The sequence below is a fragment of the Solanum dulcamara genome, chromosome 5 (genome assembly GCF_947179165.1).
Source record: "Solanum dulcamara chromosome 5, daSolDulc1.2, whole genome shotgun sequence".
Classification (NCBI taxonomy): domain Eukaryota; kingdom Viridiplantae; phylum Streptophyta; class Magnoliopsida; order Solanales; family Solanaceae; genus Solanum; species Solanum dulcamara.
The window spans coordinates 75,177,587-75,193,935 of record NC_077241.1 but is presented as its reverse complement, the minus strand read 5'-3'; the positions used below and the strand labels follow the sequence as shown (position 1 = coordinate 75,193,935).

At 34.5% G+C, this 16,349-nt stretch overlaps 1 protein-coding gene across 2 annotated transcripts; it reads left to right on the top strand.

Annotated features, from left to right (window-relative positions):
- Nucleotides 1-5,686: 5,686 nt before the first annotated feature.
- On the top strand, nucleotides 5,687-10,737 carry LOC129889851 (uncharacterized). Of its 2 annotated transcripts, none has more exons than XM_055965316.1 (6): nucleotides 5,687-5,800; nucleotides 7,282-7,600; nucleotides 8,606-9,053; nucleotides 9,486-9,790; nucleotides 9,986-10,357; nucleotides 10,443-10,737. In XM_055965316.1, the coding sequence occupies exons 2-5, from the start codon at nucleotides 7,295-7,297 to the stop codon at nucleotides 10,331-10,333; spliced, it is 1,407 nt and encodes a 468-aa protein (XP_055821291.1). In that variant the 5' UTR covers nucleotides 5,687-5,800; nucleotides 7,282-7,294; the 3' UTR covers nucleotides 10,334-10,357; nucleotides 10,443-10,737. The 2 variants fall into 2 exon arrangements, with proteins under 2 accessions (XP_055821291.1, XP_055821290.1); XM_055965315.1 differs by having other exon boundaries at nucleotides 5,687-5,876.
- Nucleotides 10,738-16,349: the final 5,612 nt, after the last annotated feature.

The window sequence follows — 16,349 nt, the reverse complement described above, 5'->3', positions numbered from 1 at the left end:
AGGGTATGTAATCATGATGGCAGCAGATTTTTTCTTACTTTAGTTGATGACTATAGTAAATGACCTGGATTTTTCTGCTGAAGTTGAAAAGTAATGTAATTGCCATCTTAAGACAGTTCTTTACTCTAATGAAAAATTAGTTTGATGCAAAAATTAAGGTGTTTAGGAGTGATAATGACACTGAGTTTTTCAATTCTGAATGCAATGCCTTATTTCAGTCATATGGTATAATTCATCAAAGTTCTTGGGTGTATTCCCCTCAGCAAAATGGTTTAGTAGAATGGAAACAAAACATACTTTAGAGGTAGCTAGAGCCATCAGACTTTAGGCTCATTTACCTTCTAAATTTTGGGATGAATATGTCCATAATGTAGTGTATGTCATCAACATTCAACAGACTTCCCCTGTTTATTTTACATGAAAAATCACCTTTTGAGTTATTATATGGCAAGAGTCCTTCCTTACTTCATATGAGGACTATTGGTTGCTTATGCTTTGCAACTATGGTACCAGGTAGAGATAAGTTTGGTCCTAAGGCAGTATGAGCAGTTCTTATGGGTTATTCCACCACTCAAAAGGAATACAAGTTGTACAACCTAATAACTAACACCTTTTTTGTTAGCAAGGATGTTAACCTTTTTATTTTATTTTTAATTGTTAGAATCTGGTCAATTACAGTTGTTCCCAAATGGTGTTTTACACATTGATCCAGAACACAACACTTCATCCCCTAATGACAGTACTGGCTCTCATCCCCCTATCCCCACTAATGTAGCTTTTATTATTGGCACCACTGGAACTCAGGATGTTACTGTAGATACAACTCATATGAGTACAGTTGATTTAGTTCCTTCTCCAACTCAGCCTACTCTTATGGACCCTATAGATGATGAGGGAATTCAAAGATCCTAAATAGATGTAGAAGTATGATTGTCCATCCTATTCTCAGACTTAGGCTTCTCATGCTTATCTATGTCCTCTGTCTGACTACATCTCACATGTTGGCTTATCTGCTCCTTATCAATCATTCTTGTCTTTTACGACTGTTCTACAAGAACCTCATAGTTATACTAAGGCGGAATCAGATCCCAAATGTATCCTAGCCATAAATCAGAAGCTTCAAGCCTTACAATCCAATCATACTTAGTCATTAGTGGACCTACCACTAGGCAAAATCCCTATTGATTGCAAGTGGGTTTATAAGATTAAGTATAAGGCTAATGGAGAGTTTGAAAGATATAAAGTTCGACAATTAGATAGAGGGGTTGGATTATCTAGAGACTTTTTCCCCTGTGGTTAAGATAGTTACAATAAGGGTTGTTTTTGTTCTTGCTGCAGCTAACAATTGGTCCCTTCACTAAATGGATGTGTACAATATTTTTTTGCAAGAGGACTTGCTAGAGGAGGTCTATATGCAAGTTCCTCAGGAATTTTCCAGTCAGGGGGAGACAAGAGTATGTAGATTACATAAATCCTTATATAATTTGAAACAGGCCTCAAGACAATGGAACTTGAAACTCACTAAAGCCTTGATCACTTCTGGATTTACTCAAAGTTATTTTGACTATTCATTGTTCACAAGGAAGTTAGAAGAGAAGGTGGGGATTATTCTAGTATATGTGGATGATATCCTAATTACAGGAAATGATCAGCAGCTGGTTATGAAGGCAAAGAAAGCTCTGCAGCTCAACTTCAAGATCAAGGATCTAGGGGAAATAAAATATTTCCTTAGGGTTGAGATGGCAAGGTCAAAACATGGGATACCGATGAATCAAAGGAAGTTTACATTAGAGTTGATCACTGAATTGAGACTTGCAGGTGCAAGACCAGTGACTACATCAATGGAGGTTAATCAAAGGCTAACAACAGCTGAAGTAGATGAACATATAGGGCCGAAAGATGATGACAAATTGGAAGATGCAGGACCATATAGAAGATTAGTTGGAAAGTTTTTATTTTGACTATGACCAAGCCAGACATAACATATATTGTCCATACACTAAGTCAGTTTATGCAGTGTCCAAAGAGGTCACACATGGAAACAGCCTTGAGGGTTGTAAGATACATCAAGAACTCCCTAGACCTAGGAGTTCTCATGAGTTCAAAGCAGTCAAATAAGATAACAGGATTTTGTGATACTGATTGGACAACTTTTTCAATGTCCAGAAGATCAGTCACGGGCTATGTAATAAAACTTAGGAATTTTTTGATATTTTGGAAATACAAGAAATAAACGACTATGTCCAGAAGCTCTGCAGAGGCAGAGTAAAGAAGTATGGCATCATGAGTATTTGAGATATTATGGTTAGTTGGTTTGTGTAAGGAATTGAATATTAAGGTGCAACTACCAATTACTCTATACATTAACAGCAAGTCAGCCATACAAATCGATGCAAATCATATATTCCATGAAAGACATAAACATATTGAGATTTATTTACACTTCATGAGGTATAACATTCATGAAATGACTTTGAGGGTCATTTTCAGAAATTTGTGTAAAATTATCATATTATCCCTATCTTTAGTACCCCTGAGTGTTATTTGATCGGTTTATGTTGTTGGTTTTGTTAAAATCTTAATAGGTTGTGAATTATGTAAGTTTTTGAGTTTTCATAAGCTTTAAGTGTTAAAAAATAGTTTTCGATACCAACTGGAGCTATGAGTCTCGGAACGGGGTTCTGTTAGTTCCATCAGCTCCGGAATATGAAAATTGGTCTAGGAGAGTTGTCGGAATCACATTTGGGGTTAATACTTGGATTTGAGATCTTGAGTTGGAAAGTTTGATTTTAATGAGCTAAGTTTGACTTTGATCAACAAATCGAGTTTATAGTGTCGGATGGTGATTCTTCTAGTTCCATTGGCTCCGAAATGTGTTTTCTTATCAATTTGCACTATTGATTCATATTTATAGGGTTTCAAATGAGTTTTGAGGGTCAAAAACATATTTTGAAGGGTAGTTGTGTAAGTTGACTGCGATCAACGCGTGGTCAATGCGCGGTCAACAATCAATACACCTGAACAATAACACGCATGAACAGTAACTTTTGGGGCAGAAAATGCCCCTTTCTTCCCATTTCAATATGTTTCACCTTTTTTTAAGTTCTTGAACTCTTTGAGACGATTTGAGAAGAGGTTTTTGAGGCAAAGTGTTGGGTGAGTGATTTTGACCTTAAACCTTCCTTTTTCATGAAGTATTTGATGATTTTAACTCTTAATTCTTAGTTTCAAACCCCAAAAATCCTTGTTTCTTCCTTAATTCGAATTTAAGGAAATTAGTGATTTCTAGCTTGTTTTGAGCTCTATTTTTATGGGTTTTTCAATCATGAGTTTTTTATTACCAATAGAATGTGATTGTCCAATAAATCTCTAGATTTCCCCCTTCTGGAAATAATTAATTTTGGACCATTTTGCCCCCATTTCTTAATCCTTGCAATATGAGTGTCATTGGACTCCTTGTGATGTGTATGTTTCATTCTTGATAATGGGTTGTCAATTCAGACATTAAATTCGAGGGTTGATCATCCAATAGGAGTGATTGAGTGCAGTTTTGGCAATTGAGGTAGGTTTGACTATCCTTCTTTGAGACTGAGATGAGGTAATTAGTCAGTCATATATTATAAACTTTGGGATGGGGTTGTAGTATGATTTATACTCAATCGGCTAAAACCTAATGAGTACATGTAGATTGTACTCACCCCTACTTCTGTGTCCCTTTTTGATGCAACTACTAGTCAGGGTACCTCACATAGCAGCTAATTTTTTAGCGGATTATGTATTCTCAGATTAGTGATGAGGTTCCGGAATTTGGATCGTCAGTCTTTTGTATCATTCAGAGACTTATATTGTATCTTTAGATTCGAATCTTGTATTAGATGCTCTTTATACTTATAACACTAGGTTTTGGGATAATTTCGTTATTGTCCGTTTATTGTGTTTAATTGTGGTCTGACTTCCATTTGGGAGTCTCGTATATTTTTGGGGGGCTTATATATTGGGATGAGATTTGAGATGTGTGTCTTCATGACCTCGATTTTTGGATCTTGACAATTCATGATAGAGTTATCAAAACAAAGTATGTTTGTATCAAAGGAACATGAAGCAGACTTGTTCACAAATCTTTAGTGCAATTAGCTAAAGGTCACTTGTATAAATAAAGGACCAGATTCATGGAACGAGATATGAGAAAATGTGCCCAATTCAGAGTTTTCTTTTAATTCAATTCTCTCTCATTTTGTTCTTTCTTAGTTGCTCATTACCTTCATTAATGAAAGTCAGCACATACATATGAATTCTAACATTTTTCAGTATTGAGCTTTTATAGCAATTCATCATCGATTTCTAATGATTCACCCCACAAAGTGATTATTTTTCGATCACACCTGAATGCTACAAATAAACACACTGAAAATTTTCTCCTTAGTTGAATAACTCAATTGCTTTATGAATACAAAGAGTAATCTTTCACATGCATATACCTATTTTTCTAGTTAGATGATTTAATTACCTTTTTTTTCCTGATATCAAAAAGAGGATAATATAAATCTTCCAACTAATAAGAGTCATTGAAACTAATCCAATTCCTATTAATTAGTGAACTCAAGTTTCCAACTAGTCGAAAATAGTACTTTGACGGTTTATGCTTAGAAATATCTATCGAGCTTATCTTTGATGTAGAAAGAATTAAGACAATGTCAAGAGGTATTTGACCAATTTTGACACAAATGATTTTGATTTAAGCAAACTATTGACTGGTGGGTCATGTCTTATTTATTGATTTGGTAATTTTAATTCGTATAATTTTGATTTAACCCGCTAATTACTAACTACAACATAAATACACATAACTCGTACATCATAAGTAGATTTATTATTTATTGTATGAGTTTGTTATAACTATTACTATAAGTACAACGTACAAAATGTATTCTTACAAGTAGAATTTGAGAAGAATAGAGTAATATTCATTCATTATCCTTATACGTAGGCATGTGTATCGATCAGTTCGGTTCAGTTTTGAAGTTTATCAGTTCGACTTATCTGTTATCGGTTCATAGACATGTTAAACATTTATAGAACTATTAAGATACAGTTTTATCAATATCATTTTTAACCGTTAAATTTCACACATTCTTTTTAATTGAAATCACTTAGAAATATGATGACAAACCAAATGAACCATGCACATGAGTCAACAAATAACATTTTACTTAAAAACAAACACTGATACGTTATAGAATAATCAATAGTTTGATACAGTTAGAAACGAAAGTATGAAACTAAGTCCTAAGTCAAAGACTCTATATACTAAATGATAAAAATATAATTTATTAATTTATTATCAAGTTAGTTTAGAAAACTTTCAAACTATTGAGAACCAATAACTCAATATAAAAAATCAAAACTATTATGAAAATTGATAAATCAATCACCATTATCAATAAATTAATATTTTTTAATTCAAATTATTAATTTTGATTTAATTTTGAACAGCCTTACGAGTTACGTATATACGTCTACCTTTATTTAAGCCCTCATATAAAAAATAAAAAAAAAAGTAGGAGAAAAAGAAAGGGGACCAAATCCATAAAAAACCAAAAGCATGGGATAAAAAAAAGTTATTTAAAAGAAGCAAGCACAAAATGAGGGCCGTAGGATTTGAGATCGACGGTGAGATACAACCAAGTGTTTCCCAGTCGGAAAAATAACAAATTTGCTCATTTTCTCACAAATCTTCTTCTAACAACGCCGCTTTCATACACACAGAGAGAGCAAAACCCTAGCCTGTCTCCCGATTCCGGTAAGTAGGGCTTAGCCTTTTTTCCATTTCGAAACAAATATCAAATCAATCGGTGAATTTTGACTGCTTAATTCAGGTACTCTTTCAGTTTGAATCTCCGTTATTTGCCGTATTTTGTTAAAACCATAATAGTATGCTTACTGTCGGAAACAAGGTTGCATTCTATTGTTTTTTGTATTGTTTAGAATTTGAATCTCGTTTCTCTATGAACGATAGTGTTTTGTACTGTTTATGGTATTGATTGTTCTGCTGTTGATTTATCTCTAATAGTTGCTTACTCCATCGTCATTCTGTTGTTTTGCTGTTGATTGGTGCATTTATTCCTTTTTATTCCTTAAAAAATGCATTTCATGCATCTGCAAAGAAGCAATATGAATTTCGGCTCAATCTATGTATAACTAAAGGAACAAAAGAGAGCTGAAATATTCTCTTTTAGTGCCTAAAGTGTTCTCAGTGCAGGAATTATATTGTCAACTTTTATATTAGCAGAAACTGCTGGATATCGTGTATTCCATTTTATGTTTGAATAGCTAGCCAGAAGAAAATGAAGAAGTTAAGAAGTATAATGTTGTGCGACTGAAAGCTTCTGAACTAGAGATATGTAGTGAATAGCCCTTGAAGGTTTGTTGATGGGAAATAAGTTTGATACTGTGTGACAATTTCTATTAGACTGTGTACATTTATTTTTTAAAAAACACAACATTGAAGTACAATAACAGAAAGTTTAATTCAGGCCTGGAACATTTGTTTATCACCACTAGCTTTTGGTGTAGACTATAGACTTACATTCCAGCTTTTTTAGAGCTGGTTTATTAATAATACAAGTTACCTTCGTAAAAAGGTTTAGTTCAGGCCCTGGATAGCAATAGTGAGGGAGAAGGAAAAGGTTCTTCAATTGCTAACTTCGGGTCAATTTGATTGATTCTTTGATGTTATCCTTGATATAGCAGTGAGCATCACAACCTCAATTTTGAAACCAAATACAGATTGAGCTACTGCCTTTCTCTCTGTTCCCAAATAGTCCCAGTGGCAATATAATGTCATGTCCAACGCCCTGATTTTTTGATGTTTATGCTTGGCTATTGGCGATGTAATGGTCATGTAGCTGAGAGGTAGAAGAAATGGAAAAGCCTAAAAAGTTCTCCTTAGGAAATTGTGTGGGCATGTGGAGATAGAAATATGAGAGCCTTTGAGCTAAATAAATCTCTTTAGGCCACATCTACAGGAATTCGATGTGTTTTATGTACGTTCGGAACTTATTAGACATTCCTAGTGAATAAATGATTATCTAGAATCTCTGTATGGGAACTGAAACCTTTAAGATTTTTTCCTATACACTTTCTGTATTGGATTAATCCTTTTTTCTCAATGATATTTTACCATAGAATCTTGAAGTGAATTCTGTTTTTGTAATTTGTTCTTGTCTGTGTTAGTAAGACGTTTTCCGGCTTTCCTTGTTCTTTTTTCTCTTTCCGAAACAGGGTGTTCTTTGATATGTCTAGTAGGCAAGATTCAGATATTGATGATGATTTCAGTGACCTTTACAAGGAATATACTGGCCCTGTTAGATCCAACACAAGTAAGGCACAAGATAAAATAGTGACAGAAAAAAGGCCTCATGTTGGTTCAGATGAGGAAGAAGAGGATGCCCGCGACCCCAATGCTGTCCCGACGGATTTTACTAGCAGGGAGGCAAAGGTTTGGGAAGCTAAATCCAAAGCTACTGAGAGAAACTGGAAGAAACGGAAGGAGGAAGAAATGATTTGTAAAATATGTGGAGAGTCAGGCCACTTTACTCAGGTACTGCTTTGTATTGGTATTCTTATTAGTATTCTATTACTACTATATGGGTCGAGGAGGGAGAGAGATTTGAAGGATCACAAGGCTTATATCAGGAAATATTTACTTTTAGTCAATCCATTTATATATAGTTTCCTTTGGTCCTCACACTTACTCTCTAGGATGTTGATTGAGAATAACTAGTCAGAGAGCTTTAGTTCGTTTTTGTTTTATCACATTCTTGCTCCTTAGTATTCTCCTTCATTTTCTGGTGAAGGCGGTTGTTTTCATCTTAACCTTGCTGTCCAGTTCTCTACAGTTATCAGATGTTTGTAGAGCAACATCTACTTTTGGTTGTTGATATACTGGGTTAGCTGGTATAAACATAAACTGGTCATTACACCCATCTTCTTGCTTTTTCCCTTTCTAACTAATGAATTTTAAAATCCTTCTTTTGGGTGGCTTGGATAAGTAAGAAAACAGAAAATCTATCCATGAGATATCTTTCTTGCATATACTGGTATCTACCTCTCAAAAAAATATCTTTTCTTGCATATACTGGTATCTACCTCTCAAAAAAATATCTTTTCTTGCATATACTAGTAGCCCACTTGATAACTAAAATGACCGCATAAGAGCATTAACTCTGACAATATTTTGCTTATGATCCTTCTGAACTAAAGGCATAACAAAAGATAGATAAGTTAAGCTGTGTGCATGCATTGATTGGGATGACCCCTTTGATAGTCCCTGTAATTCTTTTCCCTTATGACAAGTTTTTTTGCATGTCGTTGCTATCAAGCCCAACCAGGATTCTCTTTTGGGTGAACGGATGACGGCTTTAATAACAAACCTTGTATCACATAAGAATATAAGCTTACTGTTTAACAAATATAAAAGAGGCTGGCTATCCAAAAATTAAAAGTGTACCTCCACATCTGTCAAAGGTTTTTTTCTCATAGGCTCGTGGAAGAGCTTATGCAAATGGTCAAAGTTTATGTAGTGTGCTAAACAAACCATGTTTAGGGATGTCCATCTACTCTCGGAGCGAGTCGCAAGTCTCAAGATTTCTTTGAGAGAGTGCCTGCAAGGGAAAGCCATGTGAAAGCTTTATTCACCGAGAAAGTTGTAAATCAAATTGAGAAGGATGTTGGCTGCAAAATCAAAATGGAGGAGAAGTTTATTATAGTCAGCGGGAAAGACAGACTGATCCTAAGAAAAGGAGTGGATGCTGTACATAAAATTAAAGAAGAGGCCGACAAAAAGGGTCCTTCTAGTTCTCAGGTGTCCAGATCAAGGTCACCTGAGCGCCGAAGTCCTGTTAGCTCTCGTATGGCACGTTCTGATTCTCAGAGATCCAATAACAGCCCTCAGAGTGCATCACAGTTGCACCATAGGTTCGGAAGACAAGAGAAGGTTGTTGATGATCGCGGTCATGATGATTTTCACAAAATTGCAAGGGGTAGTTCACAAGGTAGGAAAGCAAATAGTCTGCTGTCTCTTCTACTAGTAGATCACACTTTGACTTTTGGCTTGGTTTCTTATTTTTCTCTTCTACATGTAACTTTCACAATTAGGTTTTGTATGAACTTAACAGGCTTATTCTGGTGTTGATTTATTTTCTTTCATAATGTACGTTGCTTAGTTTATCTTTCCTTTTCTTTTTGTGGCAGCAAGAGGTAAGTTCTTTTCAAGCATTCTGTTCGATTCTGATGTAACATTCCTGGTGGTCTCAAATGAAAGGATTGTATCCCCCAAATGAAAATTTTCACTGAAAGTATGTAGAGACTCGTTTGCTTCAGATGGGTTCACTATGAGAATTTAAGATAGTTTGCCATGTTAAAGCTGCCATCATTGTTAAGAGTTCTTCACTGGAAGTGCTTAACCCACTCTTCATTTGATGAAGCTTATGGTAATGATGGAGCTAGAGGTCGATCAAGCCTGTCAAAGTCTCCGGCACGCCCCGCTTATGTGAGTAACTTGTATAATTCATATGATGGTCATGGTCATGGTCAGGGAAGGGGTGTCTACAGGTCTGATGGTTGCGATTCAAGTAGACGTGGTTCTGACATGAAATCTAACCGTGATTTTGACCGCCCCTCTGTTCCACAATCCTTAGAGAATGTTGAATTGGAATACCAAAAGGATGCCATAGATCTGGGAAGAATTCGGGACAAGGAAGAAGATGAAGAGAATCAGAAGCATAGAGAGGTATGAGATTTACTTAAATTTTCATCTTTCCTTTTGATTTTTTCATTTGGAATTTTTTTCTATTTCAGACTTGTTTTTGGCTTTGAAGAAGAACCTTCTCTGAAGTTCATCATACAGATGTGTTAAATTCCAGTCAGCTTATGTTTTTATGTAAGGACTCCAAATGATAATTTTGTTTTTGTTTGTCAATTTTAGGCCATCAGAGAAGTAAGAGAGAACTACATGAAGAAATTGGCCATCCTTAGAGTTGATCATGCAAAGCAATGGGAAGAGTTTCTTCAACTTGATGCACTGAGGAGGCAACAGCTGGCAGGACAACGTATGTCAGCCTCTGGTTTTGGCAGTTATAATCAACAGAGTCATCAACAGTTTGAGAACTCTGCAGGTAATCCACATTATTCTGGACCCAACATACCAATGGAACCAAGGGGAAGGTATCCAAACCCTATGGATAACTACCATCCATCAAGGCCACATGACAGTTACGACGACTTTCAGCGCCAGAGGCGTGATGATTTTGGGAAAGCCTATAATCGATACTAGATGGGTAGATTGAAGTTTTTTGTGGTGAGTTGTCTTACCCTTTTGACAAGCTAAGAGTCCTAAGTTTCATTTCACGTTTCACCTAAAGCATTGTCTCTGCCATTTGTAGGACTTGAAAACTTTCAGGATGCGATGAATCAGTCTGGGCAAGTTATGTTTGGAGATAGAGAAAGATCATGAGAGACGCTGAGTATGGTATCATTGATGTTGTAAAGACAATTGAATCAGGGTTCTTATTTGGTTTTAGTGGTGGTACATTTATCTAGATTAGTGAAGTTTGAGCTCTGGCGTGAGATTTGAAAATTCTTAATATCATGGTATACTTGCCTGCTTTTCAGTACTTTCAATATTGCATATACTTCAAGAAGCTTTTGATCAAATGATGAGTGATACAATTTTCATAATCCTGTCGATTTTAGAGAGTTAATGTTCTCTTAATACTTGAATGTCATAATTTAATCTGCTGGGTTGTCTTATAATACTTGTTAGTTTTCGTGCTAGATTTATACTAGAAGAGTTTGGTGAATTCAAAGGATACATTTACATCGGATGAAATATCCTTATGGAAAGTGTGTTTGACACGTCTCAATCTATCGGAATTTCCTATAGTTTATGTGATAGAGTATTTCCTGTAGGATTTTCAATATACATTATTTATTAATTACATTTAGATGTGTTAAATTGGCATGTTTGGTTAAATTTGAACATGTTAAGTCGACAAATGGATTATTGTTAAAAAGCAAGATGGACAATGAATTGGATGTCTACTTGCAAGTAGGGGTGCTCACGGTTCGGTTTGGATCGGTTTTTATTTAAAAAATAACCAAACTAATTGAGTCGGTTATTCAAATTGTCAAATCAAACCAAACCAAACTATATCGGTTTTTACTATTCGGTTTTTATCGGTTTTTATCGGTTTTTTCGGTTTTTGTCGGTTTTTAAATCACCTTGTAGACACTAGTCACTATTTGAATTTAAACTTATTTGAAATAGTATTGCCAAGAATAGTCACTACTAAAACTAAACTCAGGAGCATAATTATTCTTAGCAATGATGATATGAAGTCCACATTTTGTTTACTTTTACTTTGGGTCCAACCATGTAAGATGGACTCATTTCATTAGAAGTCCATCAAAATATTTTGACCCAATCTAGTATAATTCAAAAGCATGGCCAAGATCAAGAATATAAAAATTCAATATAAATTGTATTTTTAAAATATGTATATATAAAGTCGGTTTGGTTCGGTTTTTTCGGTTTTTTTTAGACTTGAAACCAAAACCAAACCAAATATAGTCGGTTTTTAAATTTAAAAACCAAACCAAATCAAACCAAATAAATGTCGGTTTTTTTTTCCGATTTGGTTTGGTTATCGGTTTGGTTCGATTTTTCGATTTTTCGTGTTCAGCCCTACTTGCAAGTGTTGTGTGCGGCCCACTTAAGTGGGCAATTTGCCCACTATTTTTTTTCTTTCTTTCTAACTTTTTCTGTCTATAAATAGCCTATGTTTTTGGCAGTGAAAAATACACATAGAAAGAAAAATTTCTACTACTCTCTCTATATTTTCTTACTCTTCCTCCTTTATAAAATTGTTAAGTTAGTTAATTTATAACACGTTATCAGCACGAAGCTCTAATTTTTCAGAAAATTAACTTCTATATCAGGTATATCTATTAAAGAAATTTAATTTTTAAGTTATCTTTGTTACTTTCAAATTAATTTTCATCATGTCAAACTTGTCAAAATTGGAATTTGTGGCACTTGATATTTCTGGTAAAAATTATTTGTCATGGGTACTTGATGCTGAAATTCACCTTACCGCTAAGGGTCTTGGTGATGCTATAATTGAAGGAAATACAGTATCAAGTCAGGATAAAGCAAAGACTATGATTTTCCTTCGTCATCATCTAGATGAAAGCCTAAAAATGGAATACTTGACAGTGAAAGATCCACTTGAATTGTGGAAAGATTTAAAAGGGAGGTATGACCACCTCAGGGCAACGGTATTGCCAAGGGCTCGTTATGAGTGGATGCACTTACGGTTTCAAGATTTTAAAACCGTAATTGAGTATAATTCTGCTGTATTTAGAATAACTTCTCAATTAAAATTATGTGGAGAAAATATAAATGATGAGGACATGTTAGAAAAGACACTAACTACTTTTCATGCCTCTAATGTAATATTACAGCAGCAATACCGTGAAAAGGATTTTTAAAAATACTCTGAATTGATATCATGCCTTTTGGTGGCTGAACAACATAATGCCCTTTTAATAAAAAATCATGAAGCCCGTCCCACTGGAACTGCTCCGTTACCGGAGGCAAATATGGTAAAAGCACATGGTCAGTCTGAAAGAAGACATAATAAATATCAAGGCCACAATAATGTGCGTGGGCGTGGCAATGACAGAGGACGATATAATAATCGTCGTGGTGGTGGTCAACATAAAAGGGAGAACAATATCAGTTCTCAAAATGGCCTTTCAAAAAGTAACTGTCATCGTTATGGCATGAAAGGCCACTGGAAAAATGAATATCGAACGCCTGAGCATTTTGTAAGACTTTATCAAAATTCTTTTAAAAGAAAGGCAAATAGAGGTGGTGCCTCTTCTTCTAATGCTCGGATAGAGTCACACTTGGCGTTCGAAAATAATGTTGAGGCAAGACCTTTGAATAATGATAATATTGAAGCAAATCTGGCCTTAAGGGATGATGATTTTAATGACCTCAATGATATTACTCATTTGGAGGTTGAAGATTTTTTTAAGGATCTTAATTGATGTTTAATTTCATGTTTTTCAATATGTTATCATGTACTTTGAATTATTGTATTTTTACGTTTATGTATTTGAAAAAAATAATAATAATAATCAAGGTCACATTTTTATGATAATATTGTTTATTACATTGTGCTATTTTACAATGTTGTAATTAATTACTATTAGTGTGCTATTATTTAATCTTAATATCATATTGTTACTAAAAATAATATTCGCCTTATTTAATGTCATTATACTAATTGTTTATTCTTGTTAATGTTTTAGACATTAATAATATATAATGATTGTATTATTTTTGTCAATAAACAAATTATCTATACATGATGAATAATATTATATTAATGTTTTATAATATTTTATATTTGTTTTTAATACTTGTGTATAATATTTATTTAAGGTTAATAAGTATATAATTCCATAAACTAAATTATTGTAACATTCATCATAATTGAATCATATAATTTTTTAAATTCTAAATTATCATAATTTAACTTTTTTTTAAAAAAAGGGACTTGTGTTTTTCTAGCAAAATTGTTACTTATTTTATTTCTTACAATGCATTTTTATTTTATGAAGATAAATAAATTTATAAGTCTTCAATTGGATTCAAGATGAATAATGGAGATATGTGCATTTTGGATAGTGCCACAACTCATACGATATTAAAAGAAAAGAAATATTTTTGTCATTTGATTATGAAAAAGGCCTATGTCAATACAATATCTGGTAGTACAAAATTAATTGAAGGCTCTGGAAAAGCAGTCTTATTACTACCTTGAGGAACGATATTGGTAATTGATAATGCATTATATTGTAGTAAGTCTCAAAAAACTTGTTAAGTTTCAAGGTTATTCGCCAAAATGGCTATCATATTGAGACTGCAAATGAAGAAAAGGTTGAAAACCTTTATATTACTACAATAAATATGGAGAAAAAAATTGTGCACGAAAAATTACCTGCACTTTCTTCTGGGTTGTACCATACAAATATTGGTACTATTGAATCACATGCCATTGTAAACAAAAGGTTTACTGATTCTAATGATTTTATCATTTGGCATGACCGGTTGAGCCATCCCGGTTGTAATATGATGCGCAGAATTATTGAGAATTCACATGGACACACTTTGAAGAATCAGAAAATTCTTCAATCTAAGGAATTCTCTTGTGTTGCTTGTTCACAAGGAAAACTGATTATCAAACCATCAGCAACTAAGGTTGGGATTGAATCCCCTGCGTTTCTGGAACGTATACATGGTGATATATGTGGGCCAATTCACCCTTCATGTGGACCATTTAAATATTATATGGTCTTGATAGATGCATCTATAAGATGGTCACATGTGTGCTTATTATCAACTCGCAACATGACTTTTGCGAGATTGTTAGCTCAAATTATAAGGTTAAGAGCACAATTTCCAGATTATGCAATAAAGACAATTCGTCTTGATAATGCTGGTGAATTCACATCTCAATTATTTAATGATTATTGTATGTCGATTGGAATAAAAGTTGAGCATCCGGTCTCTCATGTACATACTCAAAATGGTCTAGCAGAATCATTGATTAAACGCCTCCAATGGATAGCTAGACCATTGCTAATGAGGACAAAACTTCCTATTTCAGTATGGGGGCATGCTATTTTGCATGCAGCAGCACTTGTGCGCGTAAGGCCAACAAATTATCATTAATTTTCCCCATTACAGTTGGTGTTTGGAAGGGAGCCAAATATATCCCATCTTAGAATATTTGGGTGTGCGGTATATGTTCCAATTCCTCCACCGCACCGCACAAAGATGGGTCCCCAAAGAAGGTTGGGAATATATGTTGGGTATGAATCTCCTTCTATTATAAAATATCTGGAACCTATGACTGGAGATTTATTTACGGCAAGATTCGCTGATTGTCATTTTGATGAATCAGTATACCCAACATTAGGGGGAGAACATAAGCAGTTGAAAAATGAGATAGATTGGAATTCATTGTCACTATCTCATTTAGATCCTCGAACAAATCAATGTGAGCAAGAAGTTCAAAAGATGATTTATTTGCAGAATATTGCAAATCAACTGCCGGATGCATTTACTAACCTTCCACGGGTTACTAAATCGCATATCCCAGCTGCTAATGCTCAAGTTCGAGTTGATGTCCCGGTAGGACAACTTATTCAGGCAAATGAGTCTAGACCACGCTTAATACGTGGAAGACCATTTGATTCCAAAGATAAAAATCCTCGAAAAAGGAAAGGAATAAATGATCAAGATAATCATAATTTGGAGGTGAGTGCTCAAGAAGAGCCCAGAGACACAACAAATGGTGATACCACCGAGGAGGTCCAAGTACCTGAAAATAATGAGAATGAAGAAATCTCAATAAGTTATGTCTCGACAGGAAAACGGTGGAACCGAAATGATATTGTGGTCGATAATATTTTTGCTTATAATGTTGCCATTGAAATAATGCAACAAGATAAGGATCTTGAACCAAAATCTGTCAATGAATGCAGACAGAGAAATGATTGGCCAAGATGGAAGGATGCAATTCAAGCAGAGTTAACTTCACTTGAAAAACGTAAAGTTTTTGGATCAATAGTTCGAACACCTGAAGGTGTCAAGCCAGTAGGGCACAAATGGGTTTTTGTGCGTAAACGAAATGAAAAGGGTGAAGTCGTAAGATATAAAGCACGACTTGTAGCCCAAGGTTTTTCGCAAAGACCTGGCATTGACTATATGGAAACATATTCCCCTGTGGTGGATGCAATTACTTTCAGGTATCTAATGAATTTGACAGTTCATGAAAAGCTTGAAATGCACTTAATGGACGTGGTCACTGCCTATTTATATGGCTCATTGGACCACGACATTTTTATGAAAATTCCCGAAGGGTTCAAAGTGCCTGAAGCATACAAGGATTCTCGAGAAAATTGCTCAATAAAGCTTTAGAAATCCTTGTACGGGTTGAAACAATCAGGGCGAATGTGGTACAATCGTCTTAGCGAATATTTGCTAAAAGAAGGATATAAAAATGATCCAATTTGCCCTTGTGTCTTTATGAGAAGGTCTGAATCTGAATTTGTCTTAATAGCAGTATATGTTGATGATTTGAATATTATTGAAACTCCAGAAGAACTTTCAAAGGCAGTAAAATGTCTGAAAAAGGAGTTTGAAATGAAAGACCTTGGAAAGACAAAATTTTGTCTTGGTCTACAAATTGAACATTTTACAAATGGGATATTTG

What these genes read in the sequence shown, in the direction of transcription:
- LOC129889851 (XM_055965316.1), top strand. Translation starts at nt 7,295, where the DNA reads ATGTCTAGTAGGCAAGATTCAGATATTGATGATGATTTCAGTGACCTT. An exon ending in AGTCAGGCCACTTTACTCAG is followed by an intron (nt 7,601 to 8,605) that starts GTACTGCTTTGT and finishes AACCATGTTTAG; the next exon opens with GGATGTCCATCTACTCTCGG. An exon ending in TGCAAGGGGTAGTTCACAAG is followed by an intron (nt 9,054 to 9,485) that starts GTAGGAAAGCAA and finishes CATTTGATGAAG; the next exon opens with CTTATGGTAATGATGGAGCT.